The 26,908-nt window shown below is 42.2% G+C and overlaps 1 protein-coding gene across 1 annotated transcript; it reads right to left on the reverse strand.

Annotated features, from left to right (window-relative positions):
• Positions 1 to 103: 103 nt before the first annotated feature.
• Positions 104 to 24,215, reverse strand: hspbp1 (HSPA (heat shock 70kDa) binding protein, cytoplasmic cochaperone 1). The gene is made up of 8 exons (XM_060904285.1): positions 24,076 to 24,215; positions 16,125 to 16,238; positions 13,925 to 14,120; positions 13,138 to 13,362; positions 11,253 to 11,408; positions 11,043 to 11,139; positions 7,779 to 7,890; positions 104 to 873 (listed from the first exon to the last, which is right to left on the reverse strand). The coding sequence occupies exons 2-8, from the start codon at positions 16,236 to 16,238 to the stop codon at positions 793 to 795; spliced, it is 981 nt and encodes a 326-aa protein (XP_060760268.1). The 5' UTR covers positions 24,076 to 24,215; the 3' UTR covers positions 104 to 792.
• Between the last annotated feature and the right edge of the window lie 2,693 nt (positions 24,216 to 26,908).

Genomic DNA, 26,908 nt, shown 5'->3' on the forward strand with positions numbered 1-26,908 from the left:
TGTTTGCTTGCCCTAGTCAAATGACAGCAATTTTACTGGAAAAATAGTTCAAGCATTCAAATGAAACGAGATCAGTCATATCATTGTTACTGACACTTTCACCCCAAGTCCACTGATACATTTACTCATTTAATCATAATAAATACACATTTGTGTGTAACAGGATGGACACTTTACACACTTCATGGCCTCACGTCTTCCTTTATAAGCCATCAGTCCTGCAGTCATTTTTCTTGCTGGATCTCTTTATATTTCTCTCTCAAGCACTACCACAGTCTTTAGTGACACAGAATATTAGGTTGCTATGATCAAACTACTGCAAATACGACCTGAAGAAACAATCAGTCAGTCATTTCATTCCTAAATTCTCAGTGACATCACATCAAACTCGATTTTGTCCTTGTTTTCTTTTGAATTGTTCTGAAACTAATCAGAACAGGAATAACCAATAAAATAAACACCAGGGTGTGTGTACAAAGTCAAGGAGTCCTGAAGCATTTTAACTGGCTTCCTGGATTTACAGTGTACAGTGTTTAAATCAATAAAACAACAGACAGGAGAAAAAGTGTAATCTGAACCTTATATTCTCTTTTTCCAAAAAAACAGATCTCATAAAATACAAACTATGTGAGAAACCAATACATGACAACTGTGTGTTTGTGTGTAAGTAGCTAAGCAAGATTTTCTCAGTCTCTTTTCTGTCGGGGGGGGGGGGGGGGGGGGGGCCACACACAACGTCCTTCACCCTGACTAATCGCTGCACAGCAGTGATTAATGCCGGCCAATAAGAACTCAGCGATCCATTGCGTTATCCTCCTGAGGCTGAGCTTGGAAACAAGCCACTCGTAATCGCTCGCAAAACTCCACCTCCTCCTGATCAGAGACACACAGAGAGAGAGAGAGAGAGAGAGAGAGAGAGAGAGGAAAAAACAAACAAACATTTATTACTGATTATTTAACACTGACTTTCCTTTAAAAACCCTAATATGTTATAAGGACGCGAGTGACTCATGGGTGTTAGCAGACAAAAGTCATTTTGACTGAAAAAAAACTTACTGAAGCCAGAGGCTGAGGGTGCGCAGCAGCTGAACGAGCCGGCAAGGCGCAAAGCAGCGCCTTGGGCTTATAGCCCAAGGTGCGCGGAGCGCGGGGAGGGTGCGGGAGGGGCCCTCCCGCAAGGGGGGTCTGGGGGATCACCCCCAGAAAATTTTTGAAAATACAGTGCTCTGAGGTGCTTTCTGAGCCCATTTTGCAAGGTTATAAATGAAAAATAACAGTGAGTATTCAAGACATAATATGGTCTATATATACACAAAATAATTTTAATGGTTGGACCACAATTTTAAATTCAAATACAGGTAAATATCACACTAGATAATAGCTAGCTATTGTACCACACAACAGCCTACATAGTGATGGTAGCAAATCAACTTTCTTCTTTACTATTTGCAGAAGAAATATTTCAAATATTCATAGAAACACTATTTTAAGACTGTTCAGCAATGTTTAACTAGTTTATCAAATGCTGGAAATTTTCTTTTTACATATGTGAATACCACTAAATGTAGGTAAACCATTGCCACATACTAGATCACCTTTTCCATTACAGGGGTGATAGCGTTCCGGCGCCGCGCCAGATTTCTGGCGTACCGCGGCGCCGGAAAAAAAAAAAAATCTAGTTCGCCCATTATCCTGTGTCATTCTGAGATGCGCAGATAGACAGTAAAGGGAATTCGTTCCCTTTACTGTCTATCTGCGCATCTCAGAATGACACAGGATAATGGGCGAACTAGATTTTTTTTTTTTCCAGCGCCGCGGTATGCTGGAAATCCGGCGCGGCGCCGGAACGCTATCACCCCTGCCATTACTACATACAGTAAAATAATTATTCCAAAATTCATAGAACACTATTTTCAGTTTTATCAAATGCTGAAAAATTTTTTTTTTTACGTGTATACCACTAAATGTAGGTAAACTATTGTCACATACTAGATGATGTCTAGATCACCTTTTCCATGGAAATCTAGACATCTAGTATGTGACAATAGTTTACCTACATTTAGTGGTATACACATGTAAAAAAAATTGTTTGGCTGCTGCGCACCCTCAGAAAGTTTTTTCAGTCAAAATGACTTCTGTCTGCTAACACCCATGCCTAAGATACAGCTCGGTAATATTCGGATTTCAGCGACAGTGCACAACATGCGAACACACCCGAGATGGAGCTTTACGGCATACTAATCATGAAAAACTACTACGGAAAGCTTATAGTGCCAAACCAAAAAACATGTTTATATACTGGTGGGTAATTTGAAAGCTAAAAAAACCCCCCAGAATATTGGCATTTTATTTTTGACGGAAATCCGTATTTCCGTCCAGGTACTAACACCCATGGCTTTACTGGGAAATACACCACCTGTATTTTTCATCTGGGCTCCATCTGGAACATTGAGAACCAAAACCGTGACATAAATCTCTGTCACTCATGAGGAAATTGATGAATTTGGGGACTTTCTTTGTGAATGTGTCGATATAATAAAAAGAAAGTCACATGTTGGCTTGAAGATATGAAGTTTATCTTCTCGTGTTGAAAAACTCATATTTTTCATATGAAACACATCCCGGATCTGAGCGACACATTTAAATAATATTGTCTGGCTTTCTTCATGGTCTATCAGATATATTCCATTCAGTGAGCATGATACTGAACGAGTCAAAGACAAGTAGCTGAATGGAATATATCTGATAGACCACAAAAAAAAGCCAGACAATAATATTATGATTATACATACACATTCCTTTCGGTTGTTCAACGCATCTTTCTCTTTCAAAATTCTCTCAAAATCTTCCGTTTTTAATGAAGCAAACCTAGCGGCCATTTTTTATCCTTTTTTTTAATTTTATTTTACAAATTGTCACAGTTGCTCACTAGCGCGCAAGTTTTACGTCTCTGACGTGTGACGTCATGTCTTGACAACCGTGCAATATTGTAAACCATATTCAACACTCATTCTCTATTGAGTAGAGTGACATAATGCATGTAGAATAAGCGATATGCTAATACTATTGCATGCTATCAAACCAAAGCCATCTTTTGGTTCCAATTAGGAACCAACTTTTCAGGGTCCGAACTATTTTATTTTTGGTTGAAATACTCCAAAGAGTAGCATGTTTGGTTTCAGTGTGGTTCGTGAACCAGAACAGAACCTGTTCCTTGTTGGTGGAAAGGGGGCATGTTTCCAAAGTTTGGCAGAAATTATTATAAAATTCTTCTGGAACTCCGATCAATGCCTCATGCTGACCCAGTTGGACAGCAATAGCTAGATGCTTGGGGCTTAATATCCAACTCCAATGTTTGTTTGGGCGTTCCTTAGCTCTTGTTGCTCCTTCAGTAGCTCTTCTCTGCATTGTCAATGACATCTGCTTGGTAGCGTTCCTTATAAAATTCCATTCCAGCTGGTGTTGTGGTTATGATATCCTACTTTAGGCACAGCATTTGATTTTGAGGTCTGGTTCCAGGTTGAAGGATGTTGGGGGCATCAGTGCCTTACTTCTAAAAAGAGCTCCTCTTCCCTGTGCCATCCTTAGCAATTCCTTCCTTTTCCAGTATTCCCATCTCTCCTTCCAGTTCCTCAGGGGGTGATCTTTACTACCGTTTTTGTGCATGTGGTTTATTCTTGGCAAAACATTATTATTTGTGGTTTCCCCACCTCCCACCATGTGTCCAAGGAGTTCAACTCTCACCATTCCACCCACAAGAATGCAAATTTAAAACAAATCCTGATCTTGAAAGTAGTTTGACATTTATATGCCAGTGCACTGAGACAACATAAAATCTACCGCCACCAAGGGATGATGTGAAAAAGCACTGGGAAACAAACACATTAAAATTGTTTTCCTATCCATTTTTGTTATATAAAACCTGTCTAGTTTTACACCCTGGTTCTTTTCTCTCCATAGATCAAATGCACATACCTTAAATACTTCATGTGGAGAATTGTCTTCATTCCTGCCTACTGAAAAATTTGAAGTGAAGTTTCAATCTCCACCCATTACCAGAGAACAATTCCTGCCATATTGCACGAAGGCATTTCTTAAATTTAGAAAAAGACGTTTACTCGATTACACAGGCCAATCCTGAGACACCACTGATGCTGAACTCTTCTGCTCTTCAGACTTGCCCGATCCATCCTGATGCCCTACTTCTGGTTGGAGTCTCATCACATCGCTCGTGGTGTGACGGTTGCTCCTAACCTTTTTGAAAATTAAATTCTGATATCAGCACTAAAATTTGACCTATAATTAAGAGGGGGTTTTCACACCACACTGCCTGTTCTCTCATATTGTCTTTATTACTACGATATTAAAAGTTCCTACTCTCAATTTCTCCATAAAGAGGAATAAAGAAGAGAAAAAGAGAACCAATGAGGACATCTCTGGTGGAGGATACCCAGTCATGTAACCGTTTTATTCTTTAACTTCTTAAAAGGCATCTCTCCTTTTCCTTTACATAAAATACAAATACCATTTTTTTTTTGCAAGCGTTCTCTTTTGTTGGTCAAGTTACTCCCAAAGTAGCATCTTTTGGTCGCTTTGGTCCTGAAGTTAAAAAAAAAAAAATCTACAAAAATCAAAGTAAACTCAAATCAATCAATCCATCATCAACATATACAACCTTTCCAAAAGTCTCATCTAAGAAATGGCTGATCTCATGGAAAGAGTAGCTTGAAGGAGCAGCAGTGCTGTTCCCCACCACCATGAGCACCCATGTACTCACATGAGCAATCTCCATGTTTCCAACTTCATCCGGAACCACATGAGCAATCTCAAGAACAGGTCCGATATTCTCCATGACCATACCAGCTTTCTCCAGTATTCCACCAAAGTCATTATCCTGCTCTCTTCAACATTCTCCAAAGTCTCTGTAACCATGCCAGCTTCCCCCATTATCAAACAATCACAGTCCCATCACATCACCAGCACTCTTCAGAACCACAGTCATGGCAGCATTTTCTGCAGCTGATGCTGCTTAATACACAGGATCAGATTCCCTGCATGTTTATCCTTGGTACCAGTCCCAACGGCATCAGCAGGTTGAACAGTATCCACACCCCTTGCGTTGACCTTGATCTACCCAGTGTTCAACATAGTCCTGGTATGACTTTAAACTGCAACCGGTGGCGAGTCTCAGGTCCAGGAGGACTTGAGTATTGGGGAAAGTGGAGTTGCCCCTTAATCACCATTGCTCCCAGGTCGGCTCTGGCCCAGGGTGGTAGCACCTCCCTGGGTTCCAGCTATGGGTTAAACAGTACATCACCAATAAGGCGCTGGCAGCAGGGCACTTTCTGGTGCATTGTGGCAGATGAACCCAACAGGGTCAGTGGCACACCACCAGATAACATGCAGAAGAGCCACTCAAATGGCTAATGGATGGCATCACTTAGCAAATCAGTTGTCACTGCAATACAGCTTCCATACCAGTCAGGGCTGTGCACCACTTGGCATCAGGTCTGGAGGTCCAGAGAGACAACACGATGGGGGCACAACATTGTTTGTCTTAGCTTACTGTGCAAGGCACTTAGTTAGGAGAGGAGAATAGTATGTGAGAGCTCACTAGGCCAGACATTCCATGGCGGCTCAGCCGGGCCGTTTCTGCCATCGCTGTCACTCTGGTGCAGGCCTCGTGGCCCATCTGCATTTCTATGCACCCAAATGAAGCAGTCACCATCACTAGCAATGGACAAGCGATGACGACGATCCAGTGTTCTCCCTCCCTCCTTGCTGCTGGCTTCTCCTCCATCTTTATCTTCACCCAGTGCTTTGTGTCAGCAGATGAGCCTTTTATGCCAGACGTCTGCACATTCAAAGAATTTCATGTTCCCATGACATGCTCAACATGAAGAAACATTAAATTCATGTGTGGTACGGCAGCACTACGCCGCAAACACCTGTAGAGGGTGGTGAAGACTGCTGAGAGGATCATCAAAACTCCACTGCCCTCTATGCAGAGCATCTACCACCGCAGAGTCCACAGGAGAGCTGCCTCCATCCTCAAAGACCCCACCCACCCCCAGCATGGACTGTTCACACTCCTACCCTCAGGCCGGAGGTACAGAAGTGTGAAATGTAAGACTGTCAGACTAAAGAACTCTTTCTTTCCCACTGCCATCAGACTCCTGAACAGCTAAGAGTCTATAACCATGGACTACTTTCCTGTAAACTGTCCTTGACTGTTTACATTTGTTTGCACATTACTGCCATTTTGCTGCCGTTTCCTTGACTGGTTACATTGTTTGCACATGACTTCCCTTCTGCTGCTACGTCGGATCATTGCTTTATTTTTGTATTACACAACCTATTTTGCACTATGTTTATCTTTATTTTGTACTATACTGGGTGTTTTTGTTGCTTTTCTTTTTGCACTATATTGCCTTTACTTTGTATTACTTCTGCCTATTTATTTATTTGTAATTGGCATTCATGGTGGACAGCAAACTAAGAATTTTCATTGTGCAACTGGACATGTCCTTACTGTGCATATAACAATAAACACTTTGAACTTGAAAGAGATCTCCAATGAGAGCTCCTTTAGAAACATCAGAACATAACACCTGAATCATACGACTAGGTGCACCACTTTAATCATTGGTTTCCGGTTGACAGTACGCTGTGCGCATTCTGGCTGCTGCTTCTCACCGGAGCTTTTTATTTTATCTCCCCCTTTGTTTTTCTTTTTTGTGTAGTTTGATGTTTGTTTTTTGTTTGAGTGTTTTGTCTGCCAGTTACAGTGTAGCTCCGGACCCAGTTTTGGGTGTCAGGTCCCTCCAGGCCTTGGTTCGCTGCTGGTGATGCTTGTGCTCCTTGTTATGGACTGCAGTGAGCTCGGTGCTCTTTTAACATTGTGGTTGTCCAGCGCTCTGTGCGGCGGTGCTTTTCTGCTTGGCACGGTGTTCTGAGCGATGTTGCTCAGTGGCGTCACGGCAGCTGTCAGGCAGTTTGGGACATACCAGCGCTCTGCATGGCGGTGCTTGCTTTGTGGACACATGACACGGTGTTCTGGGCGGCGGCTGTGCAGGCGGTGGGACTTGTTTTTGTGCGCCTTTTAGTGGGGCTGGGGCTGCTACACCATTGGAATGACAACCTGACCTTTATTTGGTGGACTTTTTTTTCCTCCCCTTTCCTTATAATTGTAAAGCGGCCTTAGGTATGAGAAAGGCGCTATATAAACGTATTATTATTATTATTATTACTGCTTGCTAACTCTCAAATTGAGAAAGCTCACAGTGTGTCCTCATTAGATAGAAAGTATAGGACATTTGAAATCATATCTCAACTCCTGACACCTACAGCCACTCCACAGTAACCTTGGTACTCATCAGGAGTGAGACCAGCTGGGCAACATTAATCAGCCATGCCGCCATTTCACCCTGTCACGGGGGCTTCCTGTCCCAGAGGGGAAAAGGGCTTTTGTTTGGTGGTGGTGTTCACAGTTTATACAAAATCACCATGCTAATGTGACATGGCAAAAAAATAAAGCAGCAGGAAATGTTTCAAGAAACAGAGCTCACAAGCTCCGCCTCCACATACCCACCAATTCTTAACATTCACCAGAGAGAGAGTAGGAAGAGACAGACAGAGATGTATTGTTTTCATGTTTGCATTTATAATGGGTTACTTCAGAACAGTGTGTGTGCGTGTTTTTTCAGTTGTGATAAAGGCCTCTCTTATATTTATGAAACAGGAAGTGGTAATGAGTCATAAGGAAGTACTGAGGGTACCTGGCTCTCCTCTCGACCCTGCAGGTCCTGTATCCTCTGGTTCAGCAGCTCCTCCAGACCCAGAGAGGGTTCTCTACAGTCACACACACCCCGCTCACTGTCCTCTACCAGACTGTGCGCGTACACATACACACACACACACAGAGAGGACAGTACAAACTATAGTGAGTGAGCGATTTTGTGTGTCAGCACTTGAGGCTACATCACGGCAAGAACATTTCCAAAAGATATTACTTTATAAATACATAACTAAAACAAAATTATATACAGTAAAGCAACTGCTTAAAAAACAAAAATACAGAAGTTCTAGCACTTTTTGTGATGGCACCTTCTTAAAACCATCATCCAATGTACTTTGAGAGTAAAAACATTCCCTTGTGGCGTTTAGACCAGGACAGCAAAGTAAAATACGCTTGATTGTCAACGATGTCTTACAAAAACAGCATGTTGGTAGATACGCCACTTTATCATGCACATTAGATAAAATACCCAGCCACTGGGGTTGTAAAAGTCAGTGCATACTTGGTGCCAGTCCCAAGTCCACATAGATTGGGGAGGGTTATGTCAGGAAGGACTCTTTACAACAGAGGTACAGTTACAGCCTGACAGCCCCAAGGTCGTGGGTTCAAACCTAAGCTTGGGTAACTGTGTGACAGTTGACGATATGTTTTCTCAAATTTTCACTTCAGGATCAATAAAAGTACATTTTCATACTCAATTAATTCCTTGTCAATAGATCCTTAAGGAAAAAAAAAAAAGCTGAAAAATGCTGTTTGTAGAAGTTTTCAGCTTCATCAGATGAGTACATGATAGAACCAGCGTTTCCCGCAGGAACAGCTTCAAGGGTAAGCTCCTCTTTGCTCTGCACACTGTTTGGGATTTTCACTCATTCTTCCTGGCAGATTTGCACCAGGTTCTTCAGGATGGTTGGTTGTTTGTTGACTGAAATTTTCATACAGGGCCACAGATCATCAAATAGACTCAGATATGGATTTTGACTTGGCCACTGAAGAACATTCACAGCTTTTTGTTCTGAACCACTCCTGCAATGCTGTGGCCTTGTGTTTGGAACCACTGTCCTGCTGAAAGGTGATGTTTCTCCTACACTTGGTCTTTTTTTAAGCAGACTAAAGCAAGTCCTCTTGTCATATCCCCTTCTGAGTTTTGTAAGAGGGTTTTGTGTAGACAGTGCTTGGGTGGTGTGACGTAGCTTCCACTTCTTCGCTGTGCTATGGGATCTCCATCATCCTATTCCTAAATTATGAAATTCTACCTTACCTTTATCTTCTTTAGAACACTCCCGAGTCTTCGTTTTCACTCCTTTCCTTCAGACTGAAAAGGTCTCTTTGCTCAACTGAGGTGGTTTTTGTTCAGAAAATAGGTTTGTTTTTTTGTTTTCTTTAAAGTGTCAGTTGTTTCCTCATTAAGATAATATCATTCATGTGGCGCTTCTGAACCAGGGAGTTTAACACCAGAACCAATAATAATACCAACAACTACAACTTTATTCATTCATCTTGGAAATAAATATATAATGAATTTGCAACAAAAATCAACAGAATCGTAGAAATATGTACCCAAATAATAGAGTATCCAGATAACAAAGTTTGACTGTCTAGTTCTTCAGAAGGTGGCATGCTCTTGAGATAAAAGACTTCTTATGTCTTTTGGTTCCTGAGAATGGTACTGCGAGATAACTTTTGCTCCGAGTTGCATACTTGTGGGCCACCATTCTTGCAAGGAACATGTGATTTGGATGGTCAGGGTCCTTTCCAATTCTTTCAAGCTTACATATGGTCGCCTCATCTCTTCGTTCCTCCAGACTTACAAGACTTGTCTTCGGGATGCTGATTATGACCATACAGCGTTTCCTCCGTGAGGTATTTTGGGATGGTGCTCCAGACTGGCGATGTGTCCTCTCACACCGGAAGACTCTTACTGCAGTAAACGGTGATCCCCACATCCTTAGGTCGATTAGCCTTCCTGCATTCGCGTAGATAGCGTAACCTTTTGTTAGCTTTCTTAATTATTTCATTACCATGGTAGTTCCAGTGCAGATCCTGTTGCTGCCAAACATCTAAGAGTTTAAACGTCGAGACCCTCTCGACGGCAGCACTTCCTGTGTACAGATGGTCAGGTTGGGTGGATGCCTGGGTGAAGGATATCCACGTGTCTTTAGGTTTTCTTACTGTTGAGAACCATTTGATTGGAACTTGACCACCCATGCAGATTATCAAGCACCACTTACATTGTGGACTCAGAGACCTTTGACATACTCTCATACAAAAGTACAATTGTCAGGGCTTGATGATAAAATCAGGGCAGGGCTTGGTTTTAGAGAGAACTCCAGGAAGCCTTACTTGTTATTCGCGTTCGTCCAGTTAGGAAGCTCTGACTGAATCCATAACCATAAGGTTTTGTTGACACTGAGGCGCTTCAGCTTGGTTAAAAGGAGCGAATGATTCACAACATTGAACGTCTTGGAAAAAAAAAAATAAATCAAGGCATAACGCATTAATTTTTCTGACCCTGCGGGCCTATTATCCATCGTGTTAAACCATGTCCGAGTGATGTTAATTAACGCTGAGACAGTTGATCTTCCTTCAGTAAAGGTGTGTTCATTTCCTCTTGATTTCACTACATCTTTATTCAGACAGATCTGAACTTTCTCCAGAAAGATGAGGAGCACTAATAGCTGCCTAAAATCTGTGTGTGCGTCCTCAGGCGGATGTACTTTAGGTACCGGGCTTACAAACGCGTGCTTGTCAGGAGTTAGAAATATTCCCTGGCTAATGCTAGAGGAAATTATGTCATGCACAACAAAGGCCAGTTCCTCAGAAAAGTTCTTTAAAAGCCAGGCCTTTTATATTATCTGCACCTGATGCTTTCTTCGAACTCCGCTGTTTCAAGGTCATTTTAACCTGACCTACACTTGGAAGATGAGGCGGAAGGTTGGAGAGGCTAGCCTGTGAGTTTCTTGGAAATATTTGCTGACCGAAAATTAATTTAAAATTTTGAAAACTGCCTAAGAGAACATGAGCTGGCAATAAAAATACTGACATGAAGAATGTGTATCATTTGTCACTCAGACAAATTCTAGGGGGTGAATACTTTTGAAAGTCACTGTAAATAAAATATTAAGCAAGCAGGCAAGTTAATAAATGAGCAAATAAGTGAAAAACAAATACCAAAAAAAAAAAAAATGTTAAATACATAATGAAGTGTTGAGAGAAAGAGAGAGAGAGAGCAGTAATATGCACTGACCAGCACAGGACGCCAAATACGTGTTCATGTACAGAGGAGTGTGGAGTACGCAGCACTGCGACTAACTGCTGAACCATCCCCATACACAACACTGTCTCTGAGAGAGAGAGAGAGAGAGAGAGAGAGAGAGAGAGAGAGAGAGAGAAGGATGTTAGGAAGACGTGTGATGGCATCCTCATGATGGACAAACGCGCGCGCACACACACACACCTCTGTGTTCGGGGTGGCTGGTCAGAAGATTGAGCAGTAGGAAGGCTGATTTGGTTCGCAGTTTCTCGCAGTCTGACTGCATCCCCCTCATCAGCACAGAGAAACCATCCTGTGACAGGAAGTCATGCAGGCCCACATCCTGTTCCCGGACAAGGCCTGCGGTTAAAAGGTGAAACAGTCAGAATTTTACCCAGCGAAACAAACCTCATACAGTGAGTTTATAAACAGTTAGGTCCATAAATATTTGGACAGAGACATTTTTCTAATTTTGGTTCTGTACATTACCACAATGAATTGTGAACAAAACAATTCAGATGCAGTTGAAGTTCAGACTTTCAGCTTTAATTCAGTGGGTTGAACAAAATGATTGCATAAAAATGTGAGGAACTAAGGCATTTTTTAAACACAATCCCTTCATTTCAGGGGCTCAAAAGTAATTGGACAAATTAAATAATTGTAAATAAAATGTTCATTTCTAATACTTGGTTGAAAACCCTTTGTTGGCAATGACTGCCTGAAGTCTTGAACTCATGGACATCACCAGACGCTGTGTTTCCTTCTTTTTAATGCTCTGCCAGGCCTTTACTGCAGCGGTTTTCAGTTGCTGTTTGTTTGTGGGCCTTTCTGTCTGAAGTTTAGTCTTTAACAAGTGAAGTGCTGCTCAATTGGGTTGAGATCAGGTGACTGACTTGGCCATTCAAGAATATTCCACTTCTTTGCTTTAATAAACTCCTGGGTTGCTTTGGCTTTATGTTTTGGGTCATTGTCCATCTGTATTATGAAACGCCGACCAATCAGTTTGGCTGGATTTGAGCACACAGTACGTCTCTGAATACCTCAGAATTCATCCGGCTGCTTCTGTCCTGTGTCACATCATCAATAAACACTAGTGACCCAGTGCCACTGGCAGCCATGCATGCCCAAGCCATCACACTGTCTCCGCTGTGTTTTACAGATGATGTGGTATGCTTTGGATCATGAGCTGTACCACGCCTTCGCCATACTTTTTTCTTTCCATCATTCTGGTAGAGGTTGATCTTGGTTTCATCTGTCCAAAGAATGTTCTTGCAGAACTGCGCTGGCTTTTTTAGATGTTTTTTAGCAAAGTCCAATCTAGCCTTTTTATTCTTGAGGCTTATGAGTGGCTTGCACCGTGCAGTGAACCCTCTGTATTTACTTTCATGCAGTCTTCTCTTTATGGTAGATTTGGATATTGATACGCCTACCTCCTGGAGAGTGTTGTTCACTTGGTTGGCTGTTGTGAAGGGGTTTCTCTTCACCATGGAAATTATTCTGCGATCATCCACCACTGTTGTCTTCTGTGGGAGTCCAGGTCTTTTTGCATTGATGAGTTCACCGGTGCTTTCTTTCTTTCTTTCTCAGGATGTACCAAACTGTAGATTTTGCCACTCCTAATATTGTAGCAATTTCTCGGATGGGTTTTTTTCTGTTTTCGCAGCTTAAGGATGGCTTGTTTCACCTGCATGGGGAGCTCCTTTGACCGCATGTTTTCTTCACAGTAAAATCTTCCAAATGCAAGCACCACACCTCAAATCAACTCCAGGCCTTTTATCTGCTTAATTGAGAATGACATAACGAAGGAATTGCCCACACCTGCCCATGAAATAGCCTTTGAGTCAATTGTCCAATTACTTTTGGTCCCTTTAAAAACAGGGTGGCACATGTTAAGGAGCTGAAACTCCTAAACCCTTCATCCAATTATAATGTGGATATCCTCAAATGAAAGCTGAAAGTCTGGACTTTATGTCCATTATATAACTATAACTTGAATATGTTTCAGTAAACAGGTAAAAAACCAAAATTTGCGTCAGTGTCCAAATATATATGGACCTAACTGTATATAGCGTGTGTGTGTGTGACTCACAGGACACAGCGTAGAGTGCTTTGACGCGCACAGTGGGGTGTGTGTCATGGTCGGCGAGCTGCAGCAGTGTGTGTAGCACCCCCTGCTGGAGCAAGTACAGCTGCACCTCAGGCATGTTCTGAGCGCAGCAGGCTAACAGCTCAGCCGCTCGCCACCGTACACCTGCCTCAGTGTGACACACACACCGAGACACACACACATCCAGCCCGCCCATCTTCATCAGGTCTGCAACACACACACACACACACACACAATATAACTGTCTCATACAGATACAAACCAAGAGCTTCAGTTAATGTTCACAATGTTCAAACATCAGAATGGGAAAAATTGTGATCTCAAAGTGTGACTTTCTTTCATTGTGGTATGGGTGTTGGTTTGAGCCAGATGGACTGGTTTGAGTATTTCAGAAACTGCTGATCTCCTGGGGTTTTCACACACAACAGTCTCTAGAGTTTACACAGAATGGTGCGGGGGGGCATCATCGAGTGAGTGAGGGACAGTTCTGCGGGTGGAAAGTAAACAAACGCCTTGTTGATAAGAGAGGGTCAGAGGGAAATGGACAGATTGAAGGTGGTTTGAGCTTTTTTCCCAGGAAGGATATAGTAACTCATATAATCACTCTTTACAACCGTGGTGAGCAGAAAAGCATCTCAGCATGCAACAGAAAACAGAACACCACGTTGGGTTCCACTCCTGCAGCCAAGAACGAGTTCCTATTAAAGTGGCCGCTGAGTGTACATTCAGGAAGATATAGTCTCTCTCTTGCTGCCTCTCACACACACACCTCTTGCGTTGTCCAGGTTGTCACACAGGTCACACAGCATCTCCAGCGCTGCCTCTTTCTCATCCTCGTCCTCTTCATCCTCTCGTCCCTCTCCCTCATCCTGCAGGAGCACCGACACACACTGCTTCATCTGCTCCACCTCATCCAGCTGACCCTTACACACCTCGGACAGGGCTCCCCGCAGGAACTCAATCCTCTACACACACACACACACACACGTCAATATCTGATTTAACCAAAAACTATAATTACACAGCAAAATTACTAACACACTTGCATATAACTACGTTCACACCGGCAGGTGAAATGTCGCCTACAGGTAGGAGTTAAAGTTGTGAGCAGGGAACTGATAAAATGTCGACCCACACACGCATTACAAGCTTGATCCGAGGAATCATTCAAGCCAATCATTGGGATTTCTCGTTCTTTAGAGCTTCACACTGAACTTGCATAGAGCTGAAAAATATCAGCTCTGTGTCACGCACGTACTTACAAACCAAACAATCACCTGATGTTATCGTGAACATCAGGTTAAGCTACATTCTAATTTCAAGAAAACAATTTTATTTATGCCAAATTTCTGATCAACACCTACAGTGGTGCTTTAAAGTTTGTGAACCCTTTAGAATTTTCTATATTTCTGCATAAATATGACCTAAAACATCATCAGATTTTCACACAAGTCCTAAAAGTAGATAAAGAGAACCCAGTTAAACAAATGAGACAAAAATATTATACTTGGTCATTTATTTATTGAGGAAAATGATCCAATATTACATATCTGTGAGTGGCAAAAGTATGTGAACCTTTGCTTTCAGTATCTGGTGTGACCCCCTTGTGCAGCAATAACTGCAACTAAACGTTTGCGGTAACTGTTGATCAGTCCTGCACACCGGCTTGGAGGAATTTTAGCCCATTCCTCCGGACAGAACAGCTTCAACTCTGGGAAGTTGGTGGTTTTCCTCACATGAACTGCTCGCTTCAGGTCCTTCCACAACATTTCCATTGGATTAAGGTCAGGACTTTGACTTGGCCATTCCAAAACATTCACTTTATTCTTCTTTAACCATTCTTTGGTAGAACGACTTGTGTGCTTAGGGTCGTTGTCTTGCTGCATGACCCACCTTCTCTTGAGATTCAGTTCGTGGACAGATATCCTGACATTTTCCTTTTTAATATGTGCTGGTATAATTCAGAATTCATTGTTCCATCAATGATGGCAAGCCGTCCTGGCCCAGATGCAGCAAAACAGGCCCAAACCATGATACTACCACCACCATGTTTCACAGATGGGATCAGGTTCTTATGCTGGAATGCAGTGTTTTCTCCAAACATAACGCTTCTAATTTAAACCAAAAAGTTCTATTTTGGTCTCATCCATCCACAAAACATTTTTCCAATAGCCTTCTGGCTTGTCCACGTGATCTTTAGCAAACTGCAGACGAACAGCAATGTTCTTTTTGGAGAGCAGTGGCTTTCTCCTTGCAACCCTGCCATGCACACCATTGTTGTTCAGTGTTCTCCTGATGGTGGACTCATGAACATTAGCCAATGTGAGAGAGGCCTTCAGTTGCTTAGAAGTTACCCTGGGGTCCTTCGTGACCTCGCCGACTATTACACGCCTTGCTCTTGGAGTGGTCAACCACTCCTGGGGAGGGTAACAATGGTCTTGAACTTCCTCCATTTGTACACAATCTGTCTGACTGTGGATTGGTGGAGTCCAAACTCTTTAGAGATGGTTTTGTAACCTTTTCCAGCCTGATGAGCATCAACAACGCTTTTTCTGAGGTCCTCAGAAATCTCCTTTGTTCATGCCACAATAAACTTCCACAAACGTGTGTTGTGAAGCTCAGACTTTGATAGATCCCTGTTCTTTAAATAAAACAGGGTGCCCACTCACACCTGATTGTCATCCCACTGATTGAAAACACCTGACTCTAATTTCACCTTCAAATTAACTGCTAATCCTAGAGGTTCACATACTTTTGCCCCTCACAGATATGTAATATTGGATCATTTTCCTCAATAAATAAATGGCCAAGTATAATATTTTTGTCTCATTTGTTTAACTGGGTTCTCTTTATCTACTTTTAGGACTTGTGTGAAAATCTGATGTTGTTTTAGGTCATATTTATGCAGAACTATAGAAAATTCGAAAGGGTTCACAAACTTTCAAGCACCACTGTAAGTCCTGAGTTACCTCTTGAGACATGGGCTCATTTGGGGTGGGGCCATCAGAAGCAGAACCGGCTTCCACGGCCAATCGCAGGACTCCCTGCAAATTCTGAGGGTGACGTCTGTTTCCTTCTGCCATCTATATACACAAAGAAAATAAATAATTATGATTAATGACTAGTGACTATATCCAATCTGCCATGATCAGGAAAAATAAGACTTCAAGCTCCATCCACTTCACAATAATCATATATCACTGAAAAACTTGCTTCCTGGCTACATACTGTACAGTGCCGCCTAGTAGTATTGGCACCCTTGAAGTTTATGTACTTAAAGTTAAGCATCTCCTGAACAAAAGTGATGTAGTGATGCAGAATTTTTCTACAGATAGCTCGTGGTTAATATAAAAGAGCAAAGTATCAACAAAAAAAAAAAAAAAAAAAAGAGTGAAAAAAAATGAAAAAGGTAAATATTGCTGTATCACTAGTATTGGCACCCTTTGCTGTTAGTCCTAAAACCTAACCTAACTAAACCCAATTTGACTCACCTATGGTAAATTACAAATGGAAATCACCTGTGAAGACTTGTCTGTGCCCATGTGACATGAAATGGCCAATGAATGATGAGATTTGTGTTTTGAAAAACCAACTGTTTCACTCAGTCCGTTTTTCACAATGGTGAAGACAAAAGAGCTGTCTGAAGAAACAAGAAATGCAGTTGTTGACAAACACAAGAGCTCCAAAGGATATAAAGCCATCTCCAAAGAGCTTGGTATCCCTGTGTCAACAGTGCGTAATGTTAAGAAATATTTGAAGCATGGAACTGTCAAGAACCTCCCTGGGCGTGGGGGTAAGAGAAAAATCAATGACAGAAGTCGTCGAAGGTTGGTGCGATTGGTGGCAGAATCACCTCAGTTAACATCTACGGACCTGCAGGCCCACCTGGAACAGTCTGGGGTAACTGTTTCAAGAAGCACCATAAGGCGCACACTCAACACAGCAGGGCCACATGGGCAGAGGCCAAGGAAGACCCCATTATTGAAAAAAAGACACAAAAAGGAGCGTCTGGAGTTTGCGAAAGAGAACCTGGACAAGCCACAGTCCTTCTGGGAAAATGTCCTGTGGACAGATGAGACAAAAGTAGAGCTTTTTGGGAATTCTCACAGGCAGGTTGTTTACAGGCGCTGCAATGAAGCATTCAAAGAAAAGAACACCCTACCAACAGTCAAGCATGGTGGAGGATCAATAATGCTGTGGGGCTGCTTTGCTGCATCTGGGACTGGAGGCCTTACCCGTGTCATAGGTATTATGAAATCTGAAGATTATCAACAGATTTTGGAGCAAAATGTCCTGCCCAGTGTAAGAAAGCTCGGTTTGAGGCGAAGATCTTGGGGACTCCAGCAGGACAAAGACCCCAAACACACATCTAAAAGCACACAAAAATGGTTAGAAAAGAAAAAATGGACTGTTTTGAAATGGCCAGCAATGAGTCCTGACCTCAATCCAATTGAGAATCTTTGGGGGTAGTTGAAATCTGCCATTGGCAGAAGGAATCCTTCAAATATCCAAAACCTAGAGCGCATAGCGAAGGAAGAGTGGGAGAAAATACCACAAGACAAATGCAAGAAGCTCATTGATGGCTACAGGAAACGTTTGGAAGCCGTCATCGCTGCCAAAGGGTGTGCAACCAAATACTAAGGAGGGGTGCCAATATTCCTGCACCTGCTGTATTTCTGTTTTTTGTTGTCTTAGAAATTAAAATGCCTATTTTGAACGAAAACAACTTTTCAGTTCCTTTGGACCTTCAATTAAAAGATCTTGGTATTGCAAATTGTGTCCATTTCCATTTATTTCTGGAGATATTACAAAAGTTGTGAATAAAATTAAGGGGTGCCAATACTGCTAGGTGGGGCTGTATGTATGTAATGTGTATTACGATATACACTTGTGTTTGTACACCTCATTGTCATCCCTACTTTTAAATTAAAGCATATACGCAGAGCCATGGCCTCACTTTCGTTTATAAATGCCTTGAGACCTCAAGAATGGCACAGGAATAGTTTTAAGCGTTAACAATAAATCTAACATAGTAATTTTTATGATTAAAGTGATTTATATAGGTAGCGGTCTGAGTGAATGACCTTGATGTCCGTAACGTCACTGCAGGAAGTCTATCGGCCTCATTGCCATTTCCGCTAGACTAAAACACAGAGCTGACTGCAACTCCGATCCTCCATTTTGAGCTAATTTATCACCATGTCATGTAGATGTGTTGCTGGCAGGTACAGCAACATGACAGAAGGTGGATTTATGTTGCATTCTTGGCCCAAGAATGTTCAAACTGCAAAGATTTGGAGGCATTTCGCGAGAAGTTCACGGGCACATTGGGCGCCTATGAAGTGGTCTCTCCTCTGCTCTGCACATTTTACTGAAGACTCGTACGAGACCTCTGATCTGTTGAGGAGCGTTGGCTATAAGCCCGTATTGAAAGAGGGTGCAGTACCAACAATTAAAGGAAAAGAAAACTACAAGAAAAGGAAAGTATTTATTTATTTATTTATTTTTAAAGTGAGTTCAGTTGCACCAGTCCTTCTGGAGCATGAGCCGAGTGTTGTTGGTAAAACCTGGGATGTAACGGGACGGGACATAACACTCAGGCAGTGACCTCCCCGCGGTTGTTGCTAAAACTGGTGACATCCCGTTCCGTCCCGGGTTTTAGTAATTGCCTGAGCCGAGCAGTAACGGCGGAGTACTCAGTATAGACAGAATGAGTGGAGCAACCATCTGATTTCTAATCTGGATATCGCTGCCATCTCGCCCTTACAGGGAAGAAGCGAATGAACAGAGAACTGAACAAACAACTGAAAGTCAGATTGTTTCAAAAACAATCGGCCACAAGACCGGCCTTTAAGAAGCGAGAACACAGACGGGTAAGCTCCGACTCTCATTTGGATAAAAAAAAAAACCACCACGTTGTTTACCTGCGTTTAGATTAATCCATGTGACTTGTATTGTGTGTTTAAGTTACCGGTATAAGATTATTTAATTTGCTTCAGAATGTGATTGTCTCAGTTCATCTGATTATTTAATGAGCCTTTTACGTTTTATCAGTGAAAATGCATGCATGTACATGTATGTTGCATAAGTTATAACACCCATCCTGTTTTAATGAGAGTCAACCCACAATCAGTGAAGTCAAATCAGTCTTAGTTGAGCGAGTCAGTAATGCTATTTCTTACTTTCACCATAAATTATTTATTTATATGACTTTAACCTATAGCTGTAAAAGGCCTCGGCCTTAAAACCGGTTCCCGCTGTGGCGTCACGCACTCAGGGCTGGCTGGCTCAGCTGGGCAGCTCCGATGCATATATATTATTTACCAGCTGGGAGGTCCGTATCGTGAAATACAGTGACCGAGGTCTTGAAAGTACTGACCGGGGCCCTCTGGGTCGAGGTCAGTATTCAAGGCCGAGGTCACGGTATTTCACAATACAGATCGGCCTTAAGCTGGTAAATAATATATTTATTTTTTTCTTTACCAAATTCTAACAGAAAACGAGAGCGCCCGAAAGGGAAAACCGAGCCAATACGCCATTTTGATTCCTCATTCACAGCTGTAATGCAAATGGCTTCCTCCTCGGTATACAAGTGCACTTCCATGGCAGGGAAAAAAAATAAATAAATACATTTTGCTGCCTATGTAGTCCCCTATTTATACAAATAGGAGTCATTCAGGATTCAGCCATGTTTTTGCTCAACGTTAGCAACAGTCAGGGCTTTCCACAAGCGCCGGCTGCCGGCCATACAGCCGACTACACAATTAAGCCCAGCTGGCTACTTTAATGACTTATTTTTGTAGCCCACAGGCTCTAAATATTAATTTTCGATTTTAATAAATGTTTATCTAACGGACTGACAATAATGTCAAACTGAACCGCACTCATTTAAGTTGTGATTCGCGCTGTTTGTACCGATAATAACCACAAATTCCCCGCCGACTTTGTTGATCAGGGGAGAGTAACTCATCCGCGGCCCCGACATGCGGTGTGTGCGCGCACTCGGCGGAGGCAGTAGTGTGTCGGGGCCGTTGGAGGGAACAGAAGCAGAGATAACGCTTATTTTGTCTTTCACCTAGAGACATGATTCAAACTTTAAAACGGAGACAAAATTCTCCTGTGTGGATCTGGCATTCAACTTTTTTGCTAGGGTCTATACTTTTTGATCAGTCACAGATCAAACACCATGAGCAAATCTGGAGAAATTCAGGCTTTATAATGGGTGTCTATGGCGTTACACACCAGTGGAGCTCAGAAGTTTAGAGTGTAGGCAGCTTGAAAAAAAAAGCTCCAACTTTCTCATTTAAACTGTGTTTTCAGCCACAATTTTCACTCTACACACAATTTTCTCAAAAGTTATAGTCACACTTGTCCTGATTCACACAATGTGTCTACCTGAGTGATAGGATTTACAGTTTTTGAATGAGAAGCCTGAAAGTAAGGAGAGGACAGCCGCGCTCTCCCATAGACTCCCATTATAAACCTGCCAGCACTTTTTCTGCAAAATCAGAAATGTCACTTGTTTTTAACTCGCTCTAGTGATCACATTTTTTACACTAGGGACAAAAAAAATTACATCAAATGTGTTCATGGGAGCCTTGTAGCACTCAATGTGAAAGAATTTTGTGAATAGCTCCTTTCGTTTCCGTGTAAATCCCCGTTGTTCGAGGAGAGGGAACTCTGAGAAAAAGCGCTCTTTGCTTGTCATATTGAGGTATTTCACCTGACGTCACAGGGTCACGTGACGCCCCGGTGTCCGCCATTTTGAACGTCAAGCTACATACTAACGCTGCAGACAGAGAGGGAGAACCAGCTTGAAAAAAAAAAACATGTTACAGACACCTAGAATAGATTAATTTGTCAGTAAGCACTCTATAAATAACCATGGTGTTTGCTTGTTGTGCTGTGGGCTGCCACAACAGACAGGGACAGCGTGCAGGACGTTCCTTTTACCGGTTTCTAGTGATGGGAATTTCGGCGTTTTTGGCTCTTCTTACTATAAGGAGCCAGCTCTTTTGGCTCCCAAACGGCTCCTGAGATTTTATTTTTGATTTAATTGCTGCAATTAACTAGTTAATGAATTACATTATTATTTATATTTTATCAACAGGATGTTTTCCATTTTATTTTTTAGTTTTTGTAGCCATTGTAAAGCTTTGTAAAGTATAGCAGCGTAACAATGTTCTAGCTATAGAAATAAAACTTACTTACCAATTAATAAATTATTTTCTCACAAACATAATGCAAAACTGTGTTATATTACCAATATAAAACACACAGCTGATTTTCCCCTCCTCAGGTGCCTCACAGACTCCTCTCCCCTGCGCTCCACAGCTTTAAGCATTACACCAATTTTCGTATTTTCGCAGCTGTGAATGACATCAACCCCCCCAACCAAAAAAAGTAGGCGTACACCATGCTACTTTTTTTCCTTTGAATGGTAATAGACAACACAAAGACGCAATCGGACAGCAACTTTTTTTGTGAAAGTCTCTCTCAGGCACCTAAGGACAAAAAACTAATTCGGCTCCCACTGAAGAGCCGGCTCCCGTCGTTCACTTCAAAGAGCCGGCTCTTTGAACCGGATCGTTCGCGACCGACACATCACTACCGGTTTCCTACTGACCCAGACAAGAGGGCCAAATGGATTGCAGCTGTGACGAGACAGGATTGGGAGCCAACAGAGTACTCCAGACTTTGCAGTGATCATTTCATTTCAGGTTAGTTTATCAGTTAATGCAATTTTGATAAAATATATAGCAAAAAGTAAATGGGTCAGTGTTTGTTAACCCATCTGAGCAGTGAAACAAGGCAGTGTTAATTTGTCTAGGGTTGCATGTAGCAGACATCAGACATAAAACGCAATAACAGAGGCTAGAAACAAACGGGACACAGAAATAAATAAACAGGGCTCCATACCAAGGCTGGGTACAGTGTTTGTGATAAAAGACAGATCCAATTTAACGCGAATCACAGCTTACGTTCTTGTTAAAATGTGCAAAGGTCTCCACCATCTCATACCGCCTTCCACTGAAGGACTTAAGCGTGCCGTCCAAAATGGCTGCGTCACGTGACTTGGTCACATGGGTGAAATACCTCAATTGTCTCTCTTCCCTGCACCAGAGCACCGTTACCAAGGCAACGAGCTCCACTCAGGGAGCAGAGAGGGGAGGGGCTGCTCTCTCTCTCAACCCCCCCCCCGGTTGGCTACTTATTTGTCATGGCTGGCTAGTATGAGCCTAAAGGCCTCTGCATGCTCTTGCGACAAGGCTTTCGCAGATAGCTTTTCGCAGACAGTTGTAATTTATTGTTGAGCGGGGATAATAGGCGTGCGCGATGTTATTAACCGGCACAACGCAAGGGGGCGCGAAGTCGCTAGGAGTAGTTGGTGGGTGTGGTTAGTGGGGTGTTTATCCTCCGGTTACTTATAATGACTAGAACTTTTTTTTTTATAATGACTAGAACTGGAGTCGTATAGATGTACGTACTTCCTCACTTCCTCAATCAACCGCTCTTCGTGCTGCTCCATCTTCGCTCGTGTTTTTAAAAATGCCGGTCATGAAAACAAAACAAACCGGGAAAGTAGGGAAGCAGAAGTGCGTGTACAGCGGATGTGGAGTGGACCAATCAGAGCCCTCGTCTGCGACGCTGTCTGCGAGGCTTCTGCGGTGGTCACAATTTTTGGGAGGTGCGCGCAGAGCGTCTGCGAAGGTGGGGGGGCTACGCAGACGCTATCTGCGACACCGTCTGCGAGGACTGGGTTGTCAGCATAAATTGGCCTTTAGTGGAAAGCCCTGAACAGTTAGAGGTTTTTAGCTTTCTCCTGAAATGTTTTCTTTTATTTCTTCTTCCTCAGGGTAGTAAAACTCGCTTTCGCTGTGAAGACTGTCGTTATCGCTACCCATGCTGTAAAATTAATGCTATTCTCCTGAGAAATGCTGGCAAAAATGTATATGATTTTTGATAATTTTATAAAAAAAATAAAAAGATAAACGTTGACAAAAAATTCTACTAAGTTTGTTGTTGTGAACGAGCGAGTTGTCAGAGGTAACTGGGGTCCGTACCATACGATACAGACCTGCTCGCCAGCCAATCAGAGCGCAGGATTTGATGGAAACCGGACCGTGAAAAGAATACATTTTATTCCCATTTATGCAGCATACAAGAGTCAGGGATGGAGATACTATCCACTCAGAAATTTATTTTAAAATAAAAGGTTCTGCGTATCTGCTTTAAACACTCGGGCAACAGAAATTTCACTCGTTTGCTGGAAATCGCAAAACCTGAGGGATTTTTTCCCCTTCTAATAAATATAAAGACTTTCTAACAAGATGCTCTGTGATTGTTTTCCACTCGACTGCGTTTTCATAACGAAAAACATTCTGACGTCAAACAGCTCGATTTTTTTTCCTTGACTAAATATGCAAATTTATGTAGATTACGCCTTATTTGCGTATGCACATGTTTAACGAAGGAACCACCATGAAAAGAAAAAAAAAAATTACTTGGAAGAAAATAAGCAAAACATCTGTCCAATATTGAGTATGATGTCTTCGGGTTTGTGTAAAAACAATTTTTTTTTTTTTTTAAAGAGAGAGAAAAAAGAGAGACTTCACATGTAGTGTCTTTACAATACAATGTGAATACGGGTGCCAAAACTTTTGTGCCGGTCATGTATTTATTGTATTTTTCCGTTACGAAATCCACTCAGTGACTAAACTGCCGACTTTCTACACGTAGTTAATGTTAATTCTGTTTAACTCGCACTATATTTTACAATATTTCAGCTACTTTTCATTTGAACACTCAACATGAACCATGCTCTCTCTCTCTCTGTGTGTGTGTATATGTCTCTCTATCTATCTCAGTTTTATAAATGACAGGATTAAGAGCGTTTTCGGAACCGAGCCCCGGTCTTACCGTGAGTGAGTCGGTGAACAGCGGTGTAGTTAGTCTGAACACAGCCTCATCACTCCGCCAATCAGCACTGAGGAGCTTTAATCTGGAACTTTCTCAGACTCTCTGGAAAACACGAGCAGCCGCCATCACTGGAGCTCACACTGCGCATGCGCGTACACACCAACTTCACACATGCGCAGTACGCACACACGCTTAACACAAGGAAGTGACGAGCACTTAATTCCATTGTGGTCCGGCAGATGTAATAATAATGTAATAACTTATTTGTTGTCACACTTTACACTGCAGACTTTAGATACAGTACAACCAGGCCCGTTTCAAGCTATTTGGGGGCCCTAGGCAAAGGGGGATCTGGGGCCCATAATTATCCCCCCCTCGACGAAAGGCCTTATGGCCGCCTACCCACTGAAGACTTAATAAATAAACATCACACATATTGTAATCATTCTTACGATTTTTACTTAATAAATGAACTCTTTACATTATTATAAATAATTATCAAACCCAGTTAAACACAAGAATAGACAAAATACACACACACACACATATTATATATATATATATATATATATATATATATATATATATATATATATATATATACTGGGTGCGATTTGCTGGGGGGGATGGTGGGGATCATCCTCCCCCCCCCTCTGGTTTTTGGCCCAATCCCAATTCTAATTTCTACCCCTCCCCCTTCCCCTTGAAACTGAGCTACAAGGGATAGGGCTTGAAATTCAGCCCTTACGTATTGGGATAGCCCTTCAATGATCGCATACGTCATCGCGTACCTCCGTCAGCGTTTACGTTAGCAAAACGCGACCAAATGCGTCATTGGCTGCGACCAGTCGCTACAGTCAGAGCCAGAGGCAGAACCAGAAATCTCTGCTGGCAGGGTGTGATTTGTTAACTATCACCACTGAATGGGATATCTTTGGCGCTTCGTGCACCACATCCGACAGAATGAGGTGTCAGAACACTCATGTAAACAATAAAAGCGAGAATAACAGAACAAAACGTACGCAGTCAAGCAACCGAAAACAATACTCACTCCCAAAGCTTTTTAGCAGCAGCTTGGATTTCAGAAATCGCTGCTCATTCTCAGCTCGAAAGCGAATCAAGCGGCGTGTTTCCTCTGGATAACAACTTAAAACACGTAAATAATGGAGAAAATGCATTTATGACAATCTTTCGCCGCGGGAACCGCCATCTTTCTGAAATCCGCATGAAATCTCGCTGAAATCCGCATGGCATTGTGGGAAATCACTCAAACCCCTTCGTTCGGAGTCAGCTCCAGGAAAATCTCCGTTTGGAGGGGTACAGAAGCCCTACCCCTTCCCCTACCCCTCCGCGTTAACTGGGATTGGGATACCCCTACCCCTTCACGTGAACGCGCAAAATGGAGGGGAAGGGCCAAGGGGTTGATCCAAGGGGTGAAATGGGATTCGGCCTTTATCTCTGCTGAAAAAAAATCCTCGGGGACAACCCCGTCAATAAAACAAACAAACCAAAAAAAAAAGTTGACATGACAGGCATGTTGTGACACAGTTTTCTATGGTCTATATTGCACTCACTTTCAAAATGACCCGAAGTGGCAGCTTTGATGTTCACAAACGTCCCCAGCAAATAGATACATTGTAGATAATAACAATATCCAGAGTGTGAACGTGGATTTAGCGCCATGAATCACATCCTTACTGATGAGCGCAACAGAATGAATGTATCCACACTGAACAGCCTTCTTTTCCTCGCTGTCAATGGGCCAGACGTGCGTTCCTTCCCTGCTGAGAAATTCGCAGAAATGTGAATTAAAGAAGGGCGAAACGCGGCGGATAGCGGACCGACGGGAAAGCAGAAAAGGCCACATGAACTGCGCCATCAGAGCAAACTGTTCATTTAGTATTCATGTATTTTAGTGATTTTCGAGTCACTGTCCATTTAATCCGGAGGGAGAGAAACATCACAGCAACGCGACAAGCAATGCGAACTTTGTTGTATGTTAGTGTTCGTGTATTTAGTCAGACAGATAGGAAGATGTGTTCGTTTTCATTTAGTGTTATTCATTTGATATCATCGGATGTTATTGAGCTGTTAGCCTATTGTTACCTTAATTTTGTGACGTTTCATGATTAAAAAAAAAAAACATCCCCCCTTCTGGTTTTTTGACAAATCACACCCTGTGTATATATATATATATATATATATATATAATATGAAAATAAGACAAAGTAATATAAAATGTGCAAATAACACAACACTAAATATTTACAGTATATACACAAGTAGAAATAACTTCAAATGGTGATTAAATGATTACAAACATGAATAAGAATCTTAATAAGAACCAGCACACACAGAAAAGTGCAAAAGGTATAGAAAAACACATAAAAATTTAAGAATACACAACTAGAATCATGGGCAAAATGTCTAAAACTGCTGCTTGCGGGCTTCAGCAAAGGCAGCCACAATACCCTCCATGTCCAAAGACCTGCGGACATCACATTCAATTGACATCAGTGCCAGTCCGGAGAGCCTCTCTTGGCCCATGGCGGACCTCATATAGTTCTTAATAAGCTTCAGAGCTGAAAAGCTCCTCTCACTTGAGGCAACTGACACAGGAAGTGTAAGAAGTAAACGTAGTGCAATGCTTAAATTGCTGGCCGCTTGGTAGTAATGTGTACATTCTCACTTACCAGTGTCTTGTTTTTTTCTGTCTTTCTCTTCCCTTTTCTTCTTTCTCTTCTGGCTCCCTGAGGGGTAATTTCGCTTCATATTTGATTTTGGGGTTTTTTTGCCGCGGAGCTCTGCAACCACTTGACTGGGCGGAGATGGG

Source organism: Neoarius graeffei, chromosome 22, assembly GCF_027579695.1.
Source record: "Neoarius graeffei isolate fNeoGra1 chromosome 22, fNeoGra1.pri, whole genome shotgun sequence".
In the NCBI taxonomy this organism is placed as follows: Eukaryota; Metazoa; Chordata; class Actinopteri; order Siluriformes; family Ariidae; genus Neoarius; species Neoarius graeffei.